Source organism: Carettochelys insculpta, chromosome 2, assembly GCF_033958435.1.
Source record: "Carettochelys insculpta isolate YL-2023 chromosome 2, ASM3395843v1, whole genome shotgun sequence".
Lineage (NCBI taxonomy): Eukaryota > Metazoa > Chordata > Testudines > Carettochelyidae > Carettochelys > Carettochelys insculpta.
The window spans coordinates 2213041-2229996 of NC_134138.1; the positions used below are offsets into that span (position 1 = coordinate 2213041).

General features: G+C 52.1%; 1 protein-coding gene across 5 annotated transcripts in view; it reads left to right on the plus strand.

Moving 5' to 3' along the window:
* The window catches only part of WDR97 (WD repeat domain 97), a 67386-nt gene extending 50732 nt beyond the window's left edge, over positions 1 to 16654 (plus strand). For 4 of the 5 annotated variants that reach the window (XM_074986435.1, XM_074986434.1, XM_074986437.1 and 1 more), the window contains 3 exons: positions 199 to 392; positions 1303 to 1364; positions 15945 to 16654. In XM_074986435.1, coding sequence (XP_074842536.1) covers positions 199 to 392; positions 1303 to 1364; positions 15945 to 16147 — 459 coding nt within the window. In that variant the 3' untranslated portion in view covers positions 16148 to 16654. The remainder of the gene's footprint in view (positions 1 to 198; positions 393 to 1302; positions 1365 to 15944) is intronic. The other variant, XM_074986439.1, reaches the window with a different exon arrangement.
* Positions 16655 to 16956: the final 302 nt, after the last annotated feature.

Genomic DNA, 16956 nt, shown 5'->3' on the forward strand with positions numbered 1-16956 from the left:
ACGTTGGGGGTGTCTGCAGGAAGGATTTTCCTGCGTGTTCAAAGGCTCTCCCCTGCACAAGGGACAGAGCCTGGCATGTTGGATGCACCTGGTGGGGGCTGCCTGTCTCCCATGTGTGGCCTGTCACACCTGCAGCAGCACCTCCCCTGCACAGGCAGCCCTTGCTCATGTGAACCGGAGTCTGGCTTCCTTTGGCAGGCCAAGAGAGCTGCGGGCAGGAGCGAGGCTTTTCCAGCTGCCAGCAGCCCAGAGGCCTCCGTGGAGCCAATCGACGCAATAAACCATTTCTGTAAAATGCAACTGAAGAGGGATTTGGAGAATCTGAAGCAGCCAGAATCTGCTGGAAGATGGGAATGTGCGAACGCAGTGCTGGCCTTGCCGTCCATTGGGAGGTGAGCGCCGCTGAGGGGTGTGCGCACTGCAGGCTGTGTGGTCCCCATGGCTTTGCCGAGAAGCCCTTGGGTGGCCATTGCAAAGGGTTACAGCAGTTTGTTCTTCTGAGCCCTGTAGGCAAAGCCAGCCTCACGGTGCCGAGTGTAACAGCAAGTGCCACGGGCGCTGGGAGGAGGTGGGGTCTGATTGCGTTGTACTGCTGTTATGCTTACAATGCCGGGGGCTTAGCAGAGCAATAAGGGACTCAGAGCCTGGCTCAAAGCGCTCGCAGTCAGAGCTTTGGGAAATGTGCCCTGAGTCGGCACAGTGCCCTGTCACAGTTAGGGACGGGTTAAACTTAGGTCTAAATGTGCTAAGACCTGGAAATCCATAATTAAGGCACCACACAACCGTCCCTGTGCCCTGCAGGGATGCAGAGCAATAACCCTCAGATAGTCACTAGTGTAAAGCAGTGGCTGAAGCCTCCAGGTAAACCACCTGCAGCCAGCCTGCACCAGCTGACTCGGGCGGCAGGGCTATAAAATCACAGCACAGTTATCTGGGCTCAGGCTGGGGCCTGCCCCCTTGCGGGCATCCAGAGCCCAGCCGAGCCTGTGTACGTACACTGTGGTTTTATAGCCCTGCTGTCTGAACCCAGGGCTGCTGGCGTCTGGCTGCTGTGCAGACGTTCCCTTAGATTGGGCTAAAGCGGTTTTTAAAGCTGCTGGCCTTTGATTCTTGTTCATTCCACGCTGCTGTCCCATCCCATCAGCGCCAAACAGAAACATGGCACGTGGAAATCCCACACAGCAACTTCATGGGGCGGGGCGGGATGTCATAACACCAGCCAGGAGCAGGCTCACGCGTGCAGGTTCCCTGTCGCACCCTCTCCTGGCAGAGGGCGGAGAGTAACTCCTGTTTCTATGCCAGGAGCCAGGCCATCCTGCGTCTGGGAGAGACCAATGCTCTGGCTCGAAAGAGGCCACCCCAGCGTAAGTAATGGCTCCCCCCTTCACTAGCGCACTCTCCAGGAGATGGACTTTCACAGTTTGCCCTGGTCCTTGCTTTGCCACCTGCTGCCTCCATGTGGGCTGTTTCTCGCCTGCGTTAATAGTGACCTCCCAAAAAGCTTTGCCTGGTCAGGCGCAGGGCTCTGAGTTCAGTACCGAAGCCTTCACTGGGACTGGGGCCCTGAGGTACTGGGGCCAGGACAAACACGCGGGGAGAGAGCAGATCTCCTGGCAGAAAGCTCAAACAGCAGTTTGGGACCAGATGTCCAACGAGTACAGCCAACCAACCAACCTATGGATATGGGGCGGGGCATCGAGCAAATGGTTCCCATAGCCACAGCCGTTCCGGGGGCGGGGGAATAAAAGGGCTCCCGTGGGAACAGCCATTCCACTAGTGTGACCTGGGTTGCAGCCAGCTCAGTTACAAAAGGGGCATGTGACTGAATAAAGCCGGTGGTGGGAGTTCCCTGCTGTCCTAGTGGCCCACAGCGGGTGCCTGGAGCAGGGCCACATCTCTGCAGTCGTTGTCACCTGCGGTCTGAGGCCAGCGGGAATGTTGCTTGCTGCCAGGCTGAGGCAGTGAAAATGGTTTCCTGCCCCAGCGGCCGCTTCGCTCTGTCCCTGAGCGCAGCTCGGCCCAGAGAGGCAGGGAACTGGAGGAGTAGGTGACCAACATCTCTCTTGCGTGTGTGATGGAGTGGGGGATACCTGTGTGTGTGTGTGTGGCTCACAGAGGGTGTGGGGCTCCTGCTGAGGGTAACCTTGACGACCAGGTAACACCTTTGTACTGCAGACAAAGGAGGAGGTGGAGCCCGAGGGGTTTGAATTGGAACTGGGAGTTGGAAGCAGTTAGTCTGGGCTGGGAGAGAGAGAGACAAAGGAGGGGGCCAGGCCCCAGCTCTGGGGGCCCCTCGAGGCCTCCTGTCCTCAGCATGCATTGGACTGGCTGTCTCTGCCTGCTGTACTAATTCCTCTATACAATGCTGTGTCCTGTCAGCTAATAAACCCGCTGTTTTCCTGCTGAGTGAGACTCTCCTGCCTGCGGACAGGGTGCAGAGCTTGGGGGACCCCAGAACCCCATCACAGCGTGGTTCTCATTCCAGCCCCTTGGCCAAGCCCTGAGTATGTCCTGAGTGCATTAGAACTCATGGCTGGGAAGAGTGGGACTTACCCTTTCCAGCTGTGTTTGGCAGGGAGGCGGGGAAGCAAATTAATGATTGGTCTGCTGGTTGTGTCCTGGATATTAGGAAAAACTACTTCACCAGGAATGCGTTACCTGGAGAGGTGGTGGATTCCCCATTTCTAGAGGTTTTTAAGTCCCAGCTTGACGAGATCCTGGCAGGGATGATTTAGTTGGGGTTGATCGTGTTTGTTGCCTAGGGAGGTTGTAGAATCTCCATCTCTGGAGATATTTAAGAACAGGTTAGTTAAACGTCTATCAGGGATGGTCTAGACAGTACTTGGTCCTGCCATGAGGGCAGGGGGCTGGACTCAATGACCTCTCAAGGCCCCTTCCAGTCCTAGCGTTCTATGATTCTATGAAGCAGGGGGCTGGACTAGATGACCTCCTGAGGTCCCTTCCAGCCCTAGGATGCTATGAAATTCCAGCAGGTGAGGTTTAGGTTGGACATTAAGAAAAGCTTCATACCTGTCAGGCTGGGTAAGCACTGGAATAAATTGTCTAGGGAGGTTGTGGCATCACTGTCACGGGAGAGTCTTAAGAGCAGGCTGGACAAACAGCTGTCAGGGATGATCATTCCAGATTGTGCGTGGACCTGCCATGCGGGCAGGACACTGCAGTCAATGACCTCCCGGGGTTCCTTGTAGCTGTAATGTTCTGTGAGTCTGTGGCAATACCGTTCCTCCTACTGAACATGGGCTCTGTAACAAGTGCATTAGCACAGCTTGTGTAGATATTTTGTTTTATGGAAATAAAGCATTAGTACTTTTAGGGGAGGGATGAGAAGTAAATCTCCCCCCCCCGCCCAATATTTCTGCTTAGGTTGCAAATGTACTAGCTCCATCTCTGCACTGGCCTGGCCTGATTTCCTATTCCTGCTCACACCGCCAGGCAAGACTGCCTATAGACTGCCCATTGTGAGAGATGGTTAAGTCCAAAGCTGACTGTGAAGCATTACAAAGAGATCTCACAAACCAGGCAACACCAGGGGAGGTGAAATTTGATGCTAACAAATACAAAGTAGTGCACACTGGAAATAATCACCTCAACATGAGTACAAAATGACAGTACCTAAATTAGCTGTTATCGTTCAAAAGCTCTTGGAGTCACTGTGGCGAGTTCTCTGAATAATCTGCTTAAGCTGCAGTGGCAGTCAAAAAAAACTGAGACTTGGAGGAATCCTTAGGAAACGGAGAAAGAACAAGAAAATATCATAATGCTATTATATAAAGCCAAGGGGTGCCCACCTCCCTGTGTCTGGCTGCAGCAGCTGCGACCGGGGCTCTTGCAAACTGGGCGACTGCTAACAGGCGGGAGTTTGGAGAGGGGAGTTTAGAGGGGGAGCTAGTTACTTCTAACATCCTTAAATCTTTTATAACATCCCCCTCTGAAACTTTCACTTAAAACCCCCTATAGAGTTAAATTAAATCAGAGGAGGAAATGCAGGCAGAGGACCAGCAGGAGAGCAGGGACTATCCTGTTTATTGTGTTGAGTGTAATATGTACGATTACCTACCCTGTGGACGGGTGGCGTATGTGCGCACTCGATGCAAGGAGCTCCTGGCCCTCAGAGACGGAGTGCGGGCTTTGGAGACCAGGGTGGCTGAACTGGAGGAGCTAAGGGAGGCAGAGAGCTATGTTGATGAGGCTTTCCGGGACGTAGTAGGGCTGTCCCACCTCCAATCTGACAGCCCCGATGCTCGTAAGGAGGATGAAAGGCTCAGGGAAGGAGAGCAGTCAATGGGGGCAGAGGGAAACCATCCCACAGTTGGGACCCTCCTTCCAGAGGGTGCTATGGTATCCTCTCACGCCGAGGACACCTCTCTGGGGGAGGGAACACCAGTTGTTAGGAAGAGGCAGGTGTTAGTAGTGGGTGATTCAATCATTAGAAATGTAGATAGTTGGGTTTGTGATGACCAGGAGAACCATATGGTGACTTGCCTGCCTGATGCAAAGGTTGCGGATCTTTCAAGGCATCTAGACAGACTTATATGCAGTAGTGGGGAAGAGCCGGTGGTTGTGGCACATGTAGGTACCGATGACATAGGGAAGGGTCGGAGAGAGATGTCATGGAGGCCAAATTTAGGTTGCTAGGAAGGAGACTGAAATCCAGGACCTCTGTGGTGGCATTCTCAGAAATGCTTCCAGTTCCACGCGCAGGGCCAGGTAGGCAGGCAGAACTTCAGAGTCTCAATGCGTGGATGAGACGATGGTGCAGGGAAGAAGGGTTTAGATTTATTAGGAACTGGGGACACTTTTGGGGTAGGGGGAGCCTATACAGGAACGATGGGCTCCACCTAAGCCAAGGTGGATCCAGGCTGCTGGCATTAAACATTAAAAAGGTCGTAGAGCAGAGTTTAAACTAGGAGATGGGGGAAAGCCGATTGGTGCGGCGAAGCACGTGGATCGGACGGAGACTTCTCTTAGGCAAGACTCCACTGATAGAGATTCTCTAGATTTCAGTCAGAAAGAGAAGAAGGGAGATGATAGAGTATCGGCCAGATCAGATGAGAAACAATCACATATAAAAGAATCCAATACGTCAGGGAAGGGCAGGCATATAAACAGTGGTAGTTTTTTAAAGTGCTTTTACACAAATGCCAGAAGTCTGTCTAATAAGATGGGTGAATTAGAGTACCTCATATCAAAGGAGGAGACTGAAATAATAGGCATCATGGAAACCTGGTGGAATAAGGACAATCAGTGGGACACTATCATACCGGGATATAAAATATATCAGAAGGACGGAATGGGTTGAGAGGGTGGCAAAGTGGTACTGTATGGGAAAGATAATACAGAATCAAATGAAATAAAAATCCTAAATGAATCAAAATGTTCCACAGAATCACTATGGATAGCAATTCCTTCCCCTGATGGGAATATAGCACTAGGGATATATTATCAACCACCTGACCAGGACAGTGATAGTGATGCTGAAATGCTAAGGGAGATTAAAGAGGCTATCAAAATAAAAAACTCACTAATAATGGGGGATTTCAGTTATCCCCATATTGACTGGGTACATGTCACCTCAGGAAGGGATTCAGAGAGAGAATTTCTTGATGCCTGAAATGACTGCTTCTTGGAGCAGCTGGTAGAGGAACCCACAAGGGGAGAGGCAAATCTTGATTTAGTACTGAGTGGAACACAGGATCTGGTCCAAGAGGAAACTGTTACAGGACCGCTTGGAAATAGTGACCGTAACATAATAACATTTGATATTCCTGTGTTGGGAAGAACACCGCAGCAGTCCAACACTCTGGTATTTAATTTCAAAAAGGGGAATTACACAAAAATGAGGAGGTTAGTTCAACAGAAATTAAAAGGTAGAGTAACTAGAGTAAAATCCCTGCAAGCTGCATGGAAACTTTTCAAAGATACCATATTAGAGGCCCAACTTAAATGTAGACCCCAAATTAAAAAACACAGTAAAGCTGTGTCTACACGTGCACACTACTTCAAAGTAGCAGCACTAACTTCGAAATAGCGCCCGTCGCGGCTACACGCGTCGGGCGCTATTTCGAAGTTAACTTCGACGTTAGGCGGCGAGACGTCGAAGTCGCTAACCTCATGAGGGGACCGGAATAGCGCCCTACTTCGACGTTCAACGTCGAAGTAGGGACCGTGTAGACGATCCACGTCCCGTAACGTTGAAATTGCCGGGTCCTCCATGGCGGCCATCAGCTGGGGGGTTGAGAGATGCTCTCTCTCCAGCCCCTGCAGGGCTCTATGGTCACCGTGGGCAGCAGTCCTTAGCCCAGGGCTTCTGGCTGCTGCTGCGGCAGCTGGGGATCCATGCTGCAGGCACAGGGTCTGCAACCAGTTGTCGGCTCTGTGTATCTTGTGTTGTTTAGTGCAACTGTGTCTGGGAGGGGCCCTTTAAGGGAGCGGCTTGCTGTTGAGTCCACCCTGTGACCCTGTCTGCAGCTGTGCCTGGCACCCTTATTTCGATGTGTGCTACTTTGGCGTGTAGACGTACCCTCGCAGCGCCTATTTCGATGTGGTGCCGCGCAACGTCGAAGTTGAACATCGACGTTGCCAGCCCTGGAGGACGTGTAGACGTTATTCATCGAAATAGCCTATTTCGATGTTGGCTTCACGTGTAGACGTAGCCTAAGAGACCTAAAAAAGAGCCACGGTGGCTTAACAACCATGTAAAAGAGGCAGTGAGAGATAAAAAGGCATCTTTTAAAAAGTGGAAGTCAAATCCTAGTGATCAAAATAGAAAGGAACATAAACACTGCCAACTTAAATGTAAAAATGTAATAAGAAAAGCCAAAAAAGATTTTGAGGAACAGTTAGCCATAAATTCAAAAAACAATAGTAAAATGTTTTCTAAGTACATTAGAAGCAGGAAGCCTGCTAAAAAAACAGTGGGGCCCCTGGACGATAGAGACATAAAAGGAGCAATCAAGGAAGATAATGCCATTGCGGAAAAACTAAATGATTTCTTTGCTTCAGTCTTCACAGCTGAGGATGTTAGAGAGATTCTTCTTCGAGTGTCCCCGTGGGTGCTCCACATTAGGTGTCGGGCTCGCCCGGCACCGCATATCGGATCTTCCAAGCAGTTTCTGCCGGACCGCGCATGCGCCGGTGCGCGCCGCTCCCCCGCGCGCTCCCGGCCATGTGCGCGATCCGGTCCCCGCCAGTTCCTCTTAACCGCCGTCGGCTGCAGACGGAATCCAACTAGGCTAAGGCCAAGTAGTGTATTCAACGACTTTATCTGTTTTTTCTTAAAGTTTTTTTCAGGCACTTAGGCTACTATAAGCTAGCCGGTTGTTATTTTGTAAAAAAAAAAAAAAAAAAAAAACAACAACGAACAAGCTAGGAGAGGGACAGCTCAGCCAGTCCCAGTAACAAGCGCCGGAGGCCAGGAGCTAGGGCTATCAGCCCTCCTGCTAAGGCAGACCATCGGACGGGGAAAACGGCACAAAGAAGGTGCTAAGTACCCACTTAAAAACTCAAAGACTCACCAACAATGTCCTCTTCAGGCTTTAAAAAAAAAAAAAAAATGCTGCTTCTTGATAAGGCCCTCCAGCCAGAAGCGCCGGAGCGGCCGCAGCAGGAGGGACCCTCCGGGGCCCTTAAAAGGAAAGCTGCCTCCCTCACTCCATCAGCGCAGAAACGGAGGAAAGTATCTCCAGCCCGATCCCTGCCGGCAGCAACAGCGAGCGGGACGGGAGGAGCAAGCAGCCCCCAGCCGCAGCAACAGCTGATCGGCGGCGGCACGGAGAGCCACGTGGAAACGGCTCAGCCTCCAATACTCAGCCAGCCGCCCCGCACCGCAGGCAGGGCGGCGGCTAAGCAAACGCCGGTACCGGCGGCACCGCAGGCAGCGGCACCGACCCCTGGGGAACCGGCGGTGCAGAGCGCGCAGGCACGCAGCCTGCCGGCACCGGAGGACACCGTACATGCGGCATCGCCCTCGAGCGTGCCGAGCTCGGTGTGGACGGGGCCGGAATCCCCTGTATGCTCCCCAGCCCGATCCCTGCCGGCAGCAACAGCGAGCGGGACGGGAGGAGCGAGCAGCCCCCAGCCGCAGCAACAGCTGATCGGCAGCGGCACGGAGAGCCACGTGGAAGCAGCTCAGCCTCCGATAATCAGCCAGCCGCCCCGCACCGCAGGCAGGGCGGCGGCTAAACAAGCGCTGGTACCAGCGGCACCGCGGGCAGCGGCACCGACCCCTGGGGAACCGGCGGTGCAGAGCGCGCAGGCACGTAGCCTGCCGGCACTGGAGGACACCGCACGTGCGGCACCGCCCTTGAGCGTGCCGAGCTCGGTGCGGACGCCGGAATGCCCTGTATGCCCCCCAGCCCGATCCCTGCCGGCAGCAACAACGAGCGGGACAGGAGGAGCGAGCAGCCCCCAGCCGCAGCAACAGCTGATCGGCGGCGGCACGGAGAGCCACATGCAAGCGGCTCACCCTTCGATAATCAGCCAGCCGCCCCGCACCGCGGGCAGGGCGGCGGCTAAACAAGCGCCGGTACCACCGACCCCCGGAAAACCGGCGGTGCAGAGCGCGCAGGCACGCAGCCTGCCGGCACCGAAGGACACCGCACATGCGGCACCGACTTCGAGTGTGCCGAGCTCGGTGCGGACGGGACCGGGATCCCCTGTATGTCAGGGGCGCAGTTACCTCCTCAAGGGAGGGGGAAGACTGCACACAAGAGGAGGCATTGCAGCCCCTCTCCGCACAGGGCTGTGTAGTTGCTTTCTCACAGCCCTCCGCTATGTTGCAGACTCCAACTAGAAGGCAGGGGTCCCCCCCCTCCTTGGCCTACCCGGAGCCCCCTTCTCCATTTCTGCAACCAGCCTCACCCTGGCTGGGACCACCTCCACCCTTCCTGGGATTTGAACCGCTGGACTATTAGGCAAAGTCGCTCTCTCCAGGGTCTCGACGGTCTCCCTCCCCCAGACTCAAAGGGTATGCACCAAGGGAGTGGTCTAGGTCACCTTCCCAAGACCAGTGCTTATACTGCCGTGGTCGCCCCTACCACGCAGGGCATAGACACCATCGGCAATCTACTAGGGAAAGATCCCTACGAACGATCTCGTACCCCCGAGGGCAATTGTGACCGGTGACAGAGACTTAAGCATCTCAGGGGGGACTGGTTATGGAACCCCAAGATTTTTCCTCGCACACCTCTAGTGAGAGGGTGTACCATCATCAGCAGGAACCGGAAGGGTCCAGAAAGACGTACCCCAGCGGTTCCTCGCTTTCCTCCCCGGATGAGGCTACGGCCCCGGGGGGCGTCCATCCTCCGGACGATCTCAAACAGTTCCAAGAGCTGTTTTACGAGGGTGGCCTTCACGCAAGGCTTCCAGACAGCAAAGGTGCAAGAGCAACACCATAAGCTCCTCAAAAATCTGAGACCTCCGGCCTCCTCCAAAATAGCAATACCGCTGATGACGCAATCTTGGAGTCTGCCACTATGATATGGCAGACTCCTGCGACTATTCCGCCTGTCCACAAAAGAGCAAAAAAAAAAAAAAAAAAATACTTCGTGCCCACGAAGGGCATGGAGTTCCTGTTCAGCCACCCACAACCAAATTCTTTGGTGGTGGAGTCATCGCAACGTGGGGGAATAAACAAACATGCCAAAAAGCTAGAGCTGTTGGGCAGAAAGGTCTACTCCTCCTCCACGCTACTGTTGCCAATGGCAAATTACGCAGCGCATCTAGCGAACCATAATTTCAACAACCACATTAGGTTGACCTCCCTCATGGACTCGCTTCCAGAGGGCACGAAACCAGTGCTCAAGGCCATCATCCGACCATTTTATAACCAGTGGCAAAGGATCACCACAGACACATGGGTGCTGGAGATCATAGCCACGGGGTACGCCATCCCCTCCCAGTTGCTCCCACCGCCATGACCTCCACCCGGGGCCCCACCTCCAGGAGACCTCCCATGTAGCGAGGCTCAAGCAGGAGGTAGACCATCTCATGCTCGTAGGGGCAGTGGAAAGAGTGCCGGAGCAACTGCAAGGGAGAGGGTTCTACTCGAGGTACTTCCTCACGGGGAGGTCCATCTTAGATTTTCGAGGCCTCACCGGTACCTGCGCAAGCAACGTTTTCGGATGATCACAAACGCCTCCATCCTTACGGCACTAGACGATGGAGATTGGTTCGCAGCCCTCGACTTACAAGGTCCTACCGTTTGGGCTCTCCTCAGCCCCCAGAGTCTTCACCAAGACCTTGGCAGTGGTGTCAGCCTACCTGCACAGACAGGGGGTATTTATATTCCAGTATCTGAATGACTGCCTACTCAAAGAGGCCTCAAAGGAGGAGGTACTACGCATAATATGTGTCACAGCAGGCACGTTCTCTTCGCTCGGCCTGCTTATCAATCTGACAAAATCAAAGACAGACCCCACACAGGACATAGAGTTCGTAGGGGCACGCATAAATTCTATTACAGCGAGGGCGTATCTACCAGAGACTCGCTTTCGGGCCATCGGCTCCCTCGCGCAAGGCTTCACCTTCAGCCCTATGGTGCCGGTTCTGACGTGCTTACAGCCGCTGGGCCACATGGCAGCAGCGACGTTTCGTAGAACAGAACGCCAGGTTACACATGCGCAGCATGCAGCATTGGCTGGCGAGCGTATACAAACCGGCAGCACACACCGTTCACAGGATGGCGTCGCCCACAACGGAGGTGCGCAAATCCCTGCAATGGTGGGTAAACCCCGAGAACCTGCTAACAAGGGTACCCTTCCACCAACCACACGTATTGGTTTTTCTTACTACAGATGCCCCCCTCATAGGGTGGGGAGCACACATGGGCGAAGAGGTGACGCAAGGGCTGTGGTCCTCTATGGAGCAGTCACTGCACACAAATATACTGGAGCTCAAAGCAGTGTTCAACGCCTGCAGACACTTTCGAGACCAACTGAAAGGCAAGGTAGTCGGGATCAGTACAGACGATACCTCCACCATGTTTTATATAAATCGGCAAGGAGGAGCTCGGTCCCGTGCCTTATGTGTAGAAGCAGTCCGGTTGTGGAACTGCTGCATCGCCAACAATATAACCTTGAAAGCCTCGTACTTACCAGGCGCTCGCAATCTGAAGGCAGACCAGCTGAGTAGGCGTTTCGCACTCACGCACGAGTGGCAGATCCGTCCCGATCTGCTGCAACCGATTTTTCCACGCATGGGGTTTTTCCCCAGATAGACCCTGTTTGCTACTCAGCACAACAAGAAGTGCCCACGATTCTGCTCCAGGGCAGGACTGGGACGGGGGTCCCTGAGGGATGCCTTCGCGATCTCATGGAGGGGCCCCCTGCTTTACGCTTTCCCTCCCACAGTGCTCATCCACAAAGTGTTGCAGAAAGCCAGGAGGGAAGGAACCTGAATGATCCCGATAGTCCCAACGTGGGATCGACAGCAATGGTTCCCCCTATTCCTGCGCATGTCGGACCGGCCACCGATGTCCCCTCCGGTGGCGCGGGATCTGCTCACGCAAGCCCAGGGGTCCATAGTGCATCCGCACCCCCAAAGCCTGCGACTACAAACGTGGTTAATCCATGGCTCAGCTCCCTAGAGAGCACATGTACGGAGGAAGTGCAGCAAGTCCTAGAAAGTAGCAGGAGGACTTCCACCAGGAAGACCTTCAAGCAGAAATGGACTCGCTTTACGGCATGGTGTTCTACCAAACAGCTAGCCCCCTTTCGGTGCCTATGGCTGTGATATTAGAGTATTTACTGGACCTCAAGAGAGGAGGACTCTCGCTATCCTTGTTTCAGGTCCACCTGGCCGCCATTTTGGTGTTCAGACACGAAGAGGAAGGGCACACGGTGTTCGCCCATCCCATGGTTACCAGGTTCTTCAAAGGGCTGGTAAGCCTATACCCCCCTCAGAAACCGCTTCCACCTCTGTGGAACTCGGACCTGGTGCTTAATGCGAAAAGGGGACCACCGTTTGAGCCTTTGGCCACGGTTTCCCTCCGCCTCCTTATGATGAAGACGACCTTTCTTCTCGCAATCACGTCAGCTCGCAGGGTGAGCGAGCTTGAGGCAGTTATGGCAACGCCGCCCTGCGCTGTTTTTCCAAGGAGGCGGTAACCATACGGCTGCATCCAGCCTTTGTTCCTAAAGTTTCTTTCTGAGTTTCATACTAACGAACCTATTGTTTACCCTTGTTTATCCAAAGCCTCATAACTCTAACAAAGAGGTGCGCCTACACCTCCTGGACGTGAGCAGGCGCTAGCTTTCTATATGGACAGGACCAAGTCCTTCCGGAGAACGGATAGGCTCCTAGTCTCTATCGCTCCCAAATCAAAAGGAGAATGTCTCTCTTCGCAGAGAATCTCTAAGCACATCGTATCTTGCATAAAAATGTGCTACAAACTCAAAAAGACTCCTTTACTGGCCACGCCCAGGGCTCATTCCACTAGGGCGGTGGCAGCATCAACAGCCTTTTTTCAAGGGCGTTGCGCTAAAAGACATTTGCAGCGTGGCGACCTGGTCATCCTGTGACACCTTCGCCAAACATTACGCCCTTCACAGGGTATTCCAAGAGGATACCCGTCTCTTGGCAGCGGTCCTCTCGGGGACAAGCTGCACATAATCCGATTACCCACCTCCTATCTTGGGTTACTGCTGGGTAGTCACCTAATGTGGAGCACCCACGGGGACACTCGAAGAAGAAAGAAAGGTTACTCACCGTAGTAACGGTGGTTCTTCGAGATGTGTCCCCGTGGGTGCTCCACTACCCGCCCATCCTCCCCGCTCCGGATCTCTGTTTAGTGTTTTGCAGGAGCATCCGAGGCGGTTGGTCAAGGAACTGGCGGGGACCGGATCGCGCACATGGCCGGGAGCGCGCGGGGGAGCGGCGCGCACCGGCGCATGTGCGGTCCGGCAGAAACTGCTTGGAAGATCCGATCTGCGGCGCCGGGCGAGCCCGACACCTAATGTGGAGCACCCACGGGGACACATCTCGAAGAACCACCGTTACTACGGTGAGTAACCTTTCTTTCCCAAATCTGAGCCGTCCTTTATAGGTGACAAATCTGCGGAACTGTCCCAGACTGAAGTGTCATTAGAGGAGGTTTTGGAACTAATTGATAGGCTAAACAGTCACAAGTCTCCGGGACCGGATGGTATTCAACCAAGGGTTCTGAAAGAACTCAAATGTGAAATTGCGGAACCACTAACGGTGGTTTGTAACCTATCCTTTAAATCAGCTTCGGTACCCAGTGATTGGAAGATAGCTAATATAACACCAATATTTAAAAAGGGCTCTAAAGGAGACCCTAGCAATTATAGACCGGTAAGTCTGACGTCAGTAATGGGCAAATTAGTAGAAACAATAGTAAAGAATAAAATTGTCAGACACGTAGAAGAACATGGTTTGTTGAGCAAAACTCAACATGGTTTCTGTAAGGGGAAGTTGTGTCTTACTAATCTATTAGAGTTCTTTGAAGGGGTTAAAAAGCATGCGGACAGGGGTGTGATGGAGTGGGGGATACCTGTGTGTATGTGAGTGGCTCACAGAAGGTGTGGGGCTCCTGCTGAGGGTAACCTTGACGACCAGGTAACACCTTTGTACTGGAGACAAAGGAGGAGGTGGAGCCTGATGGGTTTGAATTGGAACTGGGAGTTTGAAGCAACAGAGAGGAAGCCGTGCTAGTCTATACAGTATCAAAACCAAAAGCAGTCAAGTAGCACTTTAAAGACTAGCAAAATAGTTTATTTGGTGAGCTTTCGTGGGACAGACCCACTTGTTGTTGGAAGCAGTTAGTCTGGGCTGGGAGAGAGTGAGACCAAGGAGGGGGTAAGGCTCTGGCTCCAGGGGCCCCTCAGGGCCTCGTCTCACCAACATGGATTGGACTGCCTGTCTCTGCCCTCTGTTCGATGCTGTGTCCTGTCGGCTAATAAACCCACTGTTTTCCTACTGAGTGAGAGTCACTCCTGCCTACAGATGGGGTGCAGAGCTTGGGGGACCCCGAACCCCATCACAAGGGGGGATCCAGTAGACATAGTATACTTAGATTTCCAGAAAGCCTTTGACACGGTCCCTCACCAAAGGCTCTTATGTAAATTAGGTGGTCATGGGATAGGAGGAAAGATCCTATCATGGATTGGGAACTGGTTAAAAGACAGGAAACAAAGGGTAGGAATAAATGGTAAATTTTCACAATGGAGGGGGGTAACTAGTGGTGTTCCCCAAGGGTCAGTCCTGGGACCGATCCTGTTCAACTTATTCGTCAATGATCTAGAGAAGGGGCTAAGCAGTGAGGTGGCAAAGTTTGCAGATGACACCAAACTGTTCAGGATAGTCAAAGCCAAAGCAGACTGTGAAGAACTTCAAAAAGATCTCAGCACACTGAGTGATTGGGCAGCAAAATGGCAAATGAAATTTAATGTGGGTAAGTGTAAGGTCGTGCACATTGGGAAAAGTAACCCCAATGATACATACAATATGATGGGGGCAAATTTAGCTACGACAGATCAGGAAAGGGATCTTGGAATTATAGTGGATAGTTCACTGAAAACATCCACAAAATGTGCAGCGGCAGTCAGTAAAGCAAATAGGATGTTAGGAATAATTAAAACAGGGATAATTAAAACAGGAAGGGATAATTAAAACAGGGAGGCTGTGAAGGCCAGGACTCTGTTAGGGTTTAAAAAAGAGCTTGATAAATTTTTGCAGGTTAGGTCCATAAATGGCTATTAGCCAGGGGTACAGTATGGTGCCCTGGCCTTCAGAACAAGGGCAGGAGATGGATGGCAGGAGATAAATCACTTGATCATTGTCTTCTGTTCTCCTTCTCTGGGGCACCTGGCATTGGCCACTGTCGGCAGACGGGATACTGGGCTGGATGGACCTTTGGTCTGACCGAGTATGGCCGTTCTTACGTTCTTTTATTCTTATATTCCCACCAAGCCAGGGATCAGTCAGCAGCTGCAGCTGTATGTAGAGCTGTGCGGTGCTGGTTGCCCCATCTCAAAAAATACACAGTGTGTGACCTGGAGAAGGTTCAGCGAAGGACGAGAACAATTATTAGAGTTGTAGACCAGTTTCCATCCAGTGAGAGATTAGAGCCTGGGGCTGTTCGGTTTAGGAGAGAGGTGACTAACAGGGTATGGCCGAGGTCTATAAAATCGTGCATGCTATGGAGAAAATGAGGAAGGAAATGTTATTTTCCCTTTCACATAACAGAAGATCGAGGGTTCACCCAATGAAATCGGCAGGCAGCAGGTGTAGAACAAACAGAAGGACGTACTTCACACAACACGTCAACCTGTGGAACTCCTTTGCCAGGGGAGGGTGTGGAGGCCAAAAGCAAAGAGTTAGATAAGTACACGGAAGCCAGATCCTTCAATGGCTATTACCGAAGATGGTCAGGGACACAGCCGTATCCCCTGGATGTCCTTAAACCTCCCATTCTTAGAAGCTAAGACTGGACAACGACAAGGCATGGATGACTTGAAATTGCCCAGTTGTGTTAATTCCCTCTGAACGCCTGGCACTGGCACCTGTCGGAAGACAGGTTACTGGGCTATTGCTCTGACCCATTCAGGCCATTTTTATAGTATGTGCTCTCCTCTAGTCAGTCATTTCTGGGGCACAGGGGCTGTTGTGAAAGTTCAATCCCAGTACGTGCACTATTGGCAATCTTAAGTTCATACCATAAATGTGTGGATGATTGTATGATATTTGGGTAACACACTAACATCCGTTTTGGCCAGCGGTAGGAACGCACCTGATGGAAAGGAACAGCCATCACGGTACTATTCAGAACTGTTGTGTGTCTCTTTTCTAGTCTTATAGTAACAGAGGGTAAGCCCTTTACCAGTGCCAGACAAGATATGTATAAAACACACTTCCTTTTTCTAGTCTTAGTTTAATATATTTTTGTTTCTCTGCTTGAAACACAGGTTTCTACCTTCCCCGCATCTTTCCACTCCCTTTGTTGAAGGGATTTGTACATGCTATTAAATTGCCAGTGCCAAGAATCAACATGAACCCATTTCCATCGGACTCTGACATGCCGTCTTCAGAAAATACATTCATCTCCATGCGTCAGAAAGTCCAGAAATATTTCATCCCAAAGTTCTCATTTGCAGATAGCTATCCTTGAAGCATGGCCACCCTCGATGGCTCTGCATAGGTGGACTCCCGGACTTGATAATTAGCAGAGGCCATTGAATTCGGAATGATAATGGGATTTTCTAGATTTGGCTGTGAGGAACGAATTTAACCATCTGTCTGGTAAAGATGGGAGGCTCAGCTGGGAGCTGTCTGCCAACAACTGGATAGAGCAAGCGACACAAAACAAACGCACTGGGGAAATAATAAATGTTCTATTCAATAGCTTCGTTACAATCTCCTCTTCTCTTTTCCTGAATTGGGATGAAGAATTCATTGATTGGATACGGTGTGGTACCAAGTCTCTTGTTCCATCCGAAAATAAAAATGTGTGGCAAGGTGTGAGTAAGCCCTGCTCAGATCCCCGCCTGCCTGTGGGAAGGGGAAGTCCAGGGTATCAGGACAGACAGCACTTTCACATATGCATAAGAAGACAAGAGCAAGGATGAAAACACACCCTGACCAGTGGCAGAGTGGAGTTTACAATGCAGGCTTGTAAGGGCTTTTGATTTTGGGTAGTGGTCCTCCCTGGTGTACCTCCACTGCATGAGTGGAGCTACACAAGGAGTGAACGGCCTTTCAGCATTTTTTCCCTGGATTAGGTCCCTGGAAGGATGCTGTTATCCCTTCCTGAAAACATGATACCATTTGCCTGTAGGGAACCAGCAGTGCAGAAGCTGTTCTGGAGAGGGGAAGTGGTACAATATATGCCTGGACATGGCTGAAGGGTTGTGGGGTGTAACAGTGTCTGCTTGATTGGTCCTTGGGCATGGTGTTTGCTCTGGGAAGCCGTGGTGATTT